General features: G+C 41.3%; 1 protein-coding gene across 1 annotated transcript in view; it reads left to right on the top strand.

Annotated features, from left to right (window-relative positions):
• LOC127658917 (inactive dipeptidyl peptidase 10-like) overlaps positions 1 to 9,896 on the top strand; it is a 47,535-nt gene extending 37,639 nt beyond the window's left edge. The window contains exons 15-26 of the mRNA XM_052148486.1: positions 2,582 to 2,629; positions 2,773 to 2,894; positions 3,340 to 3,384; positions 3,470 to 3,568; positions 3,708 to 3,777; positions 4,375 to 4,569; positions 4,705 to 4,759; positions 4,861 to 4,960; positions 7,464 to 7,522; positions 9,175 to 9,247; positions 9,362 to 9,435; positions 9,618 to 9,896. Coding sequence (XP_052004446.1) covers positions 2,582 to 2,629; positions 2,773 to 2,894; positions 3,340 to 3,384; positions 3,470 to 3,568; positions 3,708 to 3,777; positions 4,375 to 4,569; positions 4,705 to 4,759; positions 4,861 to 4,960; positions 7,464 to 7,522; positions 9,175 to 9,247; positions 9,362 to 9,435; positions 9,618 to 9,755 — 1,078 coding nt within the window. The 3' untranslated portion in view covers positions 9,756 to 9,896. The remainder of the gene's footprint in view (positions 1 to 2,581; positions 2,630 to 2,772; positions 2,895 to 3,339; positions 3,385 to 3,469; positions 3,569 to 3,707; positions 3,778 to 4,374; positions 4,570 to 4,704; positions 4,760 to 4,860; positions 4,961 to 7,463; positions 7,523 to 9,174; positions 9,248 to 9,361; positions 9,436 to 9,617) is intronic.
• Positions 9,897 to 10,189: the final 293 nt, after the last annotated feature.

A 10,189-nucleotide genomic window follows, 5' to 3' on the forward strand; every position in this document is an offset into this window, starting at 1 on the left:
AGCCTGGCGCTGGAAAGTGTATGATCGCCAACCCTATGCCCGCATGCCGCTTCTCCAGGCAATGGAGGACGCATGTGGGGACATATAGGTTGCCTCTGTCCAAGGTTGGATACGCCATGCTAGGAGATACTTCCCTCGATGTTTGGCAAGAGAAAACGTATCTTGTGATGTGGACGAAGTATTGTGGCCAGACCCAGCTCGGAGAAGAGATGAAGCTTAGCACTGGGGACTGCACCCCCCCCGCCGCCAATTCCTGGACCAGGACCCCACACACAATTTACTGTATTCTACTGTAAAGAATATACTTTTGGTTTACGTAAATGTTTATAGTTTTGTTGTATGCTAATGTATACAACAGTAATGTTTGGCCTAATAAATATTTTCTGTTTCTACATTGCATTGGCGTTTCCGGTGTACTTGTTACCCCTCTCAGCAGATTACTTTCACTGTAGAACATTGTATTGAAATGTAGATATAAGCCTATGAAAGACCAAAGAGCTTTAGATTTAGAACAGCAGTGTTTACATGGTATATCCAAAAATTTATTATTATGAAAGAAGTGTTTGCCATTTGATGCAAATGCTTCATTCTGACATGTGTTTATGGCATTTTGAATGCAGTGTTGCATTTTGAAGGAGATGTGAGGCATTTTGCATTTTGTGTGTGCAGTTTTGAGAATTGTGTGTTGAGTTTTGAAAAAAGGAGACTTAGTTTTGAAAATGTGTGTAAGCAGTTAGTAAAAACTGTATTAACATTAGCTAATGTTAGAAGACACGCGTCAGGAAACTTTTCAGAAACAAGTGACTTCGTGGTATGACAGCTTGAACAAAGTCTAGGCTGCATCTTGAATAATGCATGTTCTCTTTTCTAATCATTAGTGTTGGTGAGCAGAACTAAAAGTCTCAGTGCTACTAACTACATTGTTCAGTAGTGTGACAGCAGTTCAGCTATTTTCACGATAGTGTCCTTTTTCCAGTAACAAGCTACATTTTCCAGAGAGTAGCGCTGTAGCACCACAAAACACATCATTTCTCACTTTGTATTGTGAGCACACAGTGAGAGACAGTGAGGGACAGTGAGAGACAGTGAGAGACAGTGAGGGACAGTGAGAGACAGTGAGGGACGGTGAGAGACTGTGAGACACAGTGAGAGACAGTGAGGGACAGTGAGAGACAGTGAGAGACAGTGAGGGACGGTGAGAGACTGTGAGACACAGTGAGAGACAGTGAGGGACAGTGAGAGACAGTGAGACACAGTGAGAGACAGTGAGAGACAGTGAGGGACTGTGAGACACAGTGAGAGACAGTGAGGGACAGTGAGAGACAGTGAGAGACAGTGAGACAAAGTGAGAGACAGTGAGACACAGTGAGAGACAGTGAGACACACTAACAGTGAGACACAGTGAGACATAGTGAGGGACAGTGAGAGACAGTGAGGGACAGTGAGACACAGTGAGGCACAGTGAGAGACAGAGACAGTGAGGGACAGTGAGGGACAGTGAGAGACAGTGAGGGACAGTGAGGGACAGTGAGAGACAGTGAGGGACAGTGAGGGACAGTGAGGGACAGTGAGGACAGTGAGGGACAGTGAGAGACAGAGAGAGACAGTGAGGGACAGTGAGGGATAGTGAGAGACAGTGAGAGACAGTGAGGGACAGTGAGGGACAGTGAGGGACAGTGAGAGACAGTGAGGGACAGTGAGAGACAGAGAGAGACAGAGAGAGACAGTGAGGGACAGTGAGAGACAGTGAGGGACAGTGAGATACAGTGAGAGACAGTGAGGGACAGTGAGGGACAGTGAGAGACAGTGAGGGACAGTGAGAGACAGTGAGAGACATTGAGGGACAGTGAGAGACAGTGAAAGACAGTGAGGGACAGTGAGGAACAGTGAGGGACAGTGAGAGACAGTGAGAGACATTGAGGGACAGTGAGAGACAGTGAGGGACAGTGAGAGACAGTGAGGGACAGTGCAGCGCCGACCAGTACACAGTAGTGAAAAAACTGCCAAACGTAAACATAACATACTATGAGATAGTGTTCTATGCACATTGCAGTTATTGAGGGAGCAGACAGTAATTAAAGTGCATCTCAGGACACGTGTGTGTGTGTGTGTGTGTGTGTGTGTGTGTGTGTGTGTGTGTGTGTGTGTGTGTGTGTGTGTGTGTGTGTGTCAGTCCAGTCTCTGAGTATTGAGGAGTCTGATGGCTTGGGGGAAGAAGCTGTTACACAGTCTGGCCGTGAGGGCCCGAATGCTTCAGTACCTCTTGCCAGACAGCAGGAGGGTGAAGAGTTTGTTTGAGGGGTGTGTGGGGTCGTCCACAATGCTGGTTGCTTTGCAGATGCAGTGTTTTGTGTAAATGTCTTTGACGGAGGGAAGAGAGACCCCCATCAAGCATACATTTATGTTCACTCTAATGCTGTCACTCTATTTATTTCAATCTTAGCAGCTGCACAGTTTTATTTATTTATTTATTTTTGTTATTAATGCAACAACCTGCAAATTCATTGATGTTGTTTCCGTAATTCGTGGTGTGTAACTCGGGGTAGGCTTAGACTCACTGTATTCTGATGTTTTAATTCAGATATTTCCTGAGTACAGAAGGTTCACCCAGACAAAGACATCTCTACAGGTGAGATGGAAATAACAAACAACTGAAGTTAATGTCTTGTTTATCGCACAATTAACAACCATTTATTAACTGAAGTATGTCTTTGTAGAGAAGAAACTGTTTAACCAGAATTCAGTCCTCTGATTGGTTCCTTTCGTGTGCAGCGTTTCAACAGTGGGTTTGTTTCCACGGCGATGTCTGACCTGTGAACTCAATAAAGCTCACTGCACGTTCTTCAGTGCCGTTTTCAGCCCCTTAAATCAACACGTCGTGCTGCACTGTAAAGGTATAAAGACACATGAGTGAACCTTCCAGAAGTCTTGAGCACTGCAAAAATATCTTATTTAATATTTATTTTGCTTTTCCAGTAAACATTGTTAATACAAGATAAAGATATTTATTCTTTTGAAACAATTTGCCAATGGGGAAAACAAGTTTATCTTTCTTATCTGATTTCTTTGAAAACAAGACAACATATCTTTATTTTGCTTGTCAAGTAAGTACATCTTGTTAAGAACATTTAGATATTTTTACTGAAAAACAAGTCAGAAATACTAATTAAGAAAATGATTTTTTTTAGCAGTGTGTGTGGATGCAATCATTCTCATACTGCTTCTGCGATCCATCCAAACTACACTGATGATTAGCACACTGAAGTCAGATGATGCTGAAATGTGAAAGAGACTCTTATAGACTCTTGAATCTCACAGATTGTTTTGGATTCTGTGCAGGTCCTGGAGCCCCAACAGTGATCATGCACACATTAAATATGGCCAGTGAGTATTCATCATCATTTCATTTGTCCATCAAAACATCTGTCAGCTAATAAATCATCACTTAATCAACATTATCTCTTGTCAGATTATTATGTCCTGGAGAATAACTCTCTGCTCAAAGCTGCTCTCAGATTCAAGAGAATCCAGCTGACGGAGTTTAGAAGCATCCAGATGGATCACTTTGGTAAAGTACCTGACAAGCTCCACCGAACGACTTCAATGTCATGTAATAAACTGAAATGTGTGTAATATCTTGTCCATTAATAGAAGACATTTGTAGCATCATCTTGTGAATGTTGCTGATGTGAAAACTGTCTCTGCAGAGCTTCCGCTGAAGATCACTTATCCACCTGATTTCTCTGAGTCCCGCCAGTACGCCCTTCTGCTGAAAGTGTAAGCACGTGTGTGTGCCTGTGTGTGTGTGCGTATGTGTTCGTGCATGCATGTGGGTGTGTGTGTGTGTGTGAGTGTGTGCGTATGTGTTCGTGCATGCATGTGTGGGTGGGTGTGTGTGTGTGTGTGCGCGTGTGTGTGTGCGTATGTGTTCGTGCATGCATGTGTGGGTGTGTGTGTGTGTGTGCGCGTGCGTGTGCGTGTGTGCGTATGTGTTCGTGCACGCATGTGTGTGTGTGTGGCGTGTGTGCGTGTGCTTGTTTTTGCTTGTTTGTAAAAGTCAATTCAGTTTCATTTGGAATTAATAGGGCAGGAATTAAAACCATTCAGAGATGGCATTTTCTTTAATTGGTACATTTTAATCACAAATAGGATTTATTTATACATAAAGAATGTGTGACGATCACATGCAGTATGACCATCAGTGTGTCATCTGGCGTCTGTGTGCAATACACAATTAATACATTGAATTAATACATTAATTTAAAGTGTTTACTAAATAAATGCATGACTTGTATTACAACATGACTTTCTGTAAAGCTGATAAACAGATTGTTGTAGCACTATTCAACTTCAGATGACTTGACTTCACAATAGTGACAGCGCCCCCGGTGGCCAGCAGGTGAACGAGCGGTACTCAGTGGACTGGGACTCTGTGCTGGTCAGCTCTGATAATGTTATTACGGCTCATCTGGATGGAAGAGGAAGTGGATTTCAGGGCCAGAAGATTCTACAGGAAGTGCACAAGCGTCTGGGAGTGTTTGAGGTTCAGGATCAGCTCGCTGCTGTCGAGTAAGATGTTTTCTGTAGTTCATCCAAAAATTAAAAGTCTCTCATCATTTATTCATCCACATTTTCACTTCTTCTTTGGAACATACATGGAGAAGTTTGTCCACACGGCTCATTTTGTGTCCTGTTCTTGTTCAGGTACCTGCTGAAACTGCCTTACATCGACCGCAACAGGATCGGTGTGTTTGGTCAGGTAAGACACGGTTCAATTATTAAACACACAAGACAAACTGTGTGAAGAATCATGACTCTAGAGTGTGTGTGTGTGTGTGTGTGTGTGTGTGTGTTCTGCAGGCTTATGGAGGTTATGTGGCACTTCAGCTCATGAAATCTTCTGAGAATGTGTTTAATTGTGCCGCAGCTCTGTCACCTGTGACGGACTGGAGTTTATATGGTGAGTGACGTGATGTTCAACACACTGATGGTTCTGAGGAAAACACACACCTTCATTCTGTATGTTCAGTAGATGCACACATTTATGTTTCTTCAGAACTGCACTGGAGTTTTACGTCTGACATCTTTTGTATTTACTCTCCATGTTCAACTCATCAATCTCTCTCTCTCTCTCTCTCTCTCTCTCTGAGGATTGTGGGTAGCGGTGAGAGTGTTTGGCCTAGAGCGTGTTGTTTCTCTTTAGTATTAGAAACAACGCTAATGATAAAGTTTTCGTTCATTTAACTTTTGAGCAATGACATGATGCTACAAATCTTGCTGCTATATTTGCACATTCAGCTTTTTCGCCGAGAATAAAGGGGAGTTTTTCAGATGGGCTGCAATTATTACATTGGGGAAATATTTTGATAATTTTGGAATAATAATGGTTTTGAATTGGAATATCAATATGAATTGATCTTTTAATGGCATAGAAGCACTTTGAGCTTTCTCTTTGAGTTCATTCACAGCCAAAGTAAAGTTACCCGCTGGAGTGAGTGTCAGGCCGAGGTAAGTGTATGTTTGTGTGGTTTCAATGCTTCTGTGTGAGAGTGTGAATGTGTGTGTTAGTCCCTGAGATCTGGAACATTTTCGGAAAATCATGACTTTAGTTTTTTGGTGGTTGACTGTCAGGGCCCAGGACTGACAGTAACCCGCCAGCAGATTCAGGCTGTCCTGCAGCCCCTCTTTAGTGGATGACAGGAGAACCAGGTCATCTGCATAGAGGAGACATTTTATTTCTGTGTCATGTAGAGTGAGACCTTGAATGGGAGAATGTTCTAGTATATTAGCCAATTGGTTGATGTAAACGTTGAAGAGGGCGGGGCTTAAACTGCAGCCCTGTCTCACTCCTCGCCTCTGGAGAAAAAAATCTGTTCTTTTCTTTCCAATTTTAACAGCACATTGACTGGCTGTGTACATTGATTTGATGACATCATAGAATTTTCCCTCTACACCGCTGTCAATAAGTTTGAGATATAATCCTTCATGCCAGACTGAATCGAATGCTTTCTTAAAATCTATAAAACAAGCAAAAATGTGTCTTTTATTTTGATGTACATATTTATCAATGAGTATCTGTAGGGTGAAAATGTGGTCAGATGTGTGACATTTTGGCATTTCTCTCTCTCTCTCTGAGGATTGTGGGTAGCGGGGAGAGAGTTGTTAGGGTTAGAGTTCTCTTGTATTAGAAACAGAGCCAAAAATAAAGTTTCGTTCATTTAACTTTTGAGCACTGACTACGGTCAAAACTGCGCGCTGGTATGGAGTTATGCAGTGAGTTTTCACGTTTGACTCTCGACAACAGTTGCAAGTGCATGCCGGATGACTCCATCTCAATCGAGGACGTACTGATAGCGATCAGTGAACAAATCGGTGGTTTAAATATCAAATCTGCCTCAAGAACGAACAGAGCACTTGCTATATTTCTCAAAGAAGTTTCAATGGTTGATGAACTGTTAGAGAAAGGACTTGATGTTAATGAGACCTTTTTACCAGTACTGCCTTTGTCAAATCCCTCCAAGAAAGTTGTAATTTCAAATGTACCCCCATTCATAAAAGAAGAAACTTTGAAAGAAATTCTTGAACGTTATGGAAAATGAACTGCTCCGATTAAGATGATTCCGTTGGGATTTAAAAATCCAAACATCAAACATGTCATGTCTTTCCGACGCTTCACTTACATGATACCGAATTCGCAAAATGAGCCGCTGGTACTAATTAATCTGGTACTAAAATAGCAGTAGATGGCAAAGACTATATGATCTTCATTATCTACAGATCATATGCGGCGCTTTCTGTGTGGTGAACATGGACATCTTAGACAGACATGTCCCAGTAAACAAGATAATGTTAATGATGCGGCAGGGTCACAAACAATTCCAAAAAACAATGTTCAAGAGAACAATACTGCCGTTCATGAAGTGACTGATGAAGGAATATAGGGAGAAATGAGAGTAGTAGCGAGACAAAGTAAACATTGAAGTTGATCAGCCAGCAGGTGGCATTGTGCCACCTAATGTTGTGGAAAGAGGAATGTAAAAACAGAAGCACAAAAAGTACATTCTCAATGTAAAGACAGAGAAGATGAAGATCCAGTTATGGATTATGGAGAGGTAAATGATAAAAATGAGACTAAATCAGAAGTGACTGAATATTGCAGTCAGTGGTTTGCAGCTGGCTCTGGTGTTACTAGGTCTGATAGTGATTCAGATAATGAATGTGAGAGTATAGGGAGTCTTCTCGAAATAGGAGAAAACGATTCTCAAATAGAGATATCAGAATTGAGAGGCTGTGAAAAAAACTTTACTCTGCCAGAGATTAGTGTTTTCCTTGATGAAACTAAAGGTGTACGGAATCCACAACTTGAACTTTTTTTTCCAGATTTGAGAAGAATGTTTTTATAATATGATGGTAAATTAAAGTGTTTTAAATGTCAAATCTCTCTCTCTCTCTGTGTCGTTCAGCCTCAGCTTTCTCTGAGCGTTATCTGGGGTTTCCTCTTCAGGACGACAGCCGATATCAGGTGAGAGCTGGTTAATTGTTAGTGAATTTAGTGTTTGAGAAGTGTTTAACTCGTCACAACATTACTGATGAAAATGTTTGTTGACAAGCCTAAATATTATCATCAATAACAATACTGGATACAAGAACATAACATCTCAGGGCATTAATACAAATGTTTCAGCTACACAACAGCCCCATAACACGCACAGTGCACAGTCCTGTGCGTCAGAGAACATTCTCATGATTCCCTCTCGGATGACTCCAGATAATCCATCCATTTCTCAACATCTGTCACTCTTGTAACCACCTCAGTGTATTTCGTCTCCATGGCAGTGATCGAATGACGTATTACAGCAAGATCCTTCAAATCAGCAATGACCTTCGCCAGCATTGCCGACATGCCTGACAAATGATGCTGAATCTCTCCAACCGCACCGTCTAAACTGAGTGCCTGGTCTGCGACCCTGTCCGGGGTATCAGCTTGAGAACATAAGTGTCTTTTAATGTCTCCAGAGTCGGAGGATTTTGAATTCTTTGACATATTGTCTTCATAGAACAGTTATGGAACAGGGTGTATCGAGTCTCACCGGTTTATGACACAAAAAGTATTTCAAACTAGAAAAGTGCGCAGAGCTCGCCTTTCATATTTTCGAACCTCGCATGGCTCCACACGACTCACATAATCCCTTTTTCAATTAACTAAAATCAATCCTCAGTCCTGTTAGATCTCATCCCTGATCTAATTAAATAATCCAGTATGTTGAGCTGCGTGAACTCCGGCAAAATGAATCGCTTGAAATGTTAATTACCTCACTTAAACATTATCTATGTATACATAACATTACATTTACATTTATTTATGCATTTGGCAGATGCTTTTATCCAAAGCGACTTACAGTGCACTTATTACAGGGACAATCCCCCCCGGAGCAACCTGGAGTTAAGTGTCTTACTCAAGGGCCCAACAGTGGCAACTTGGTGGTGCTGGGGCTTGAACCCCTGACCTTCTGATCAGTAACCCTGAGCCTCAACCACTGAGCCACCACTGCCCCCTAACCCTAACCCTAACATTAATCACTGTATCTACAACAACATACTGTATAATATTCACATTTACATCTGAACAGAAAATTAAGCCAATGAACAGGTGAGCTTAAAATGTGTTATACTATTCAGGATATGTGACTTGCTGTTTCCATAAAAAAAAAACAAGCCCCACACAACGCAATATCCTAAATTGTCTAAAACACCGAACATAAATAAGTCTGAAAAACATGAAGAATTCAGAATACAGTAACTTGAAAAGTAGCTCATACTTCAGTATATTCATTCTACTCTTCAGGAGTTTAGGGTTTTTCACAAGGACAGTTGTATCTTTTATCATTTTGTTGAATTTTTTGTTTAAAACATATTTAAACTAATAAATGTTTATACATTTTTCTGAATGTTTGAATATTGGGTTTAAGTTTTGTCTGTTACAGTTTGAAACGTTTTTTTTCTTCCAAATTGGTATATTATCAACAAATATTTTATTTTAGTTGACCAAAATGATATGCCATTTTAGTCTGAGTAAAACTCGCTAAAATGAATAAATATGACGAAATATTGAAAAAATTTGGAGGACATTTAAAAGACCAAAAAAACTGTTTCTGAGATGTGTGTTCTCTCTAGATTTCTAGCGTGCTGCAGAATCCGCAGGGCTTCAGAGAGCAGACGCTCATGCTGCTGCACGCCACTGCAGACGGTCAGTAACTGTGTGTGTGTGTGTTAGAGAGAAAAATAAAGTATGCAGAACAAGTGAGTGAGATATGGAGGAAATGTTTGTTTCTAACATTCGGTGTGTTGGTGTTTCCTGCAGCAAACGTTCATTTTCAGCACACAGCTGAACTCATCAAGAACCTGGTAAAGTTCGGAGCAAACTACACCCTACAGGTGCTCAAACTACAGCTACATGTAAACACTACTTAGGGACAGAGTTTTACACTTGCACTATTGGCATTATTTTCCAATAATGGCAGTGTATATTACCAGAAACCCCCTCATTTATTGATAGTTGAATGTTGTTTCAATTGTATATCACTTTATTGTTAATTTACTGGTTTGTTGTCGTTTAGATTTATCCAGATGAGGGTCACTTCCTGTCTAAGATCAGCAGGCGACACCTGGCGGCAACACTGAGCAGCTACTTCAGATCCTGTCTGCAGGAGGAAATGCTTCCCATAAGTGAGGAAGAGGAAGAGGAAGAAGAGTAGAGCAAAGATGACATGCAGCACACAAACACACCACAATACACACACAATGGGACAAGAAACACACTAGCAGTCAAGAAAAACATGTATAATCAGAGCCATTACACACACACACACACACACACACACACACACACACACACACACACACACACACACACACACACACACCTTCCAATCAGAGAGAGAGAGAGAGAGAGAGAGCGAACATGTATATTTGCATGTGTGTAACAGTTAGGATGGATGTGCATTAGAGTTGTGTGAGTATGTGTGTGTGTTCGGTCAGTGGATTAGTGTTGCTGGAAATGGATTGTATCAGAAAGACAAATGTGAAATATTTCACATATCGAAAATCCCTGAGAATTACCACTGGACTCTTCTCTTATTGGCTCATGTGTCGGCCAATCACAGCACAGACTGCTCCAGTCAGCCACTGC

This window comes from Xyrauchen texanus, chromosome 18 (assembly GCF_025860055.1).
Source record: "Xyrauchen texanus isolate HMW12.3.18 chromosome 18, RBS_HiC_50CHRs, whole genome shotgun sequence".
In the NCBI taxonomy this organism is placed as follows: domain Eukaryota; kingdom Metazoa; phylum Chordata; class Actinopteri; order Cypriniformes; family Catostomidae; genus Xyrauchen; species Xyrauchen texanus.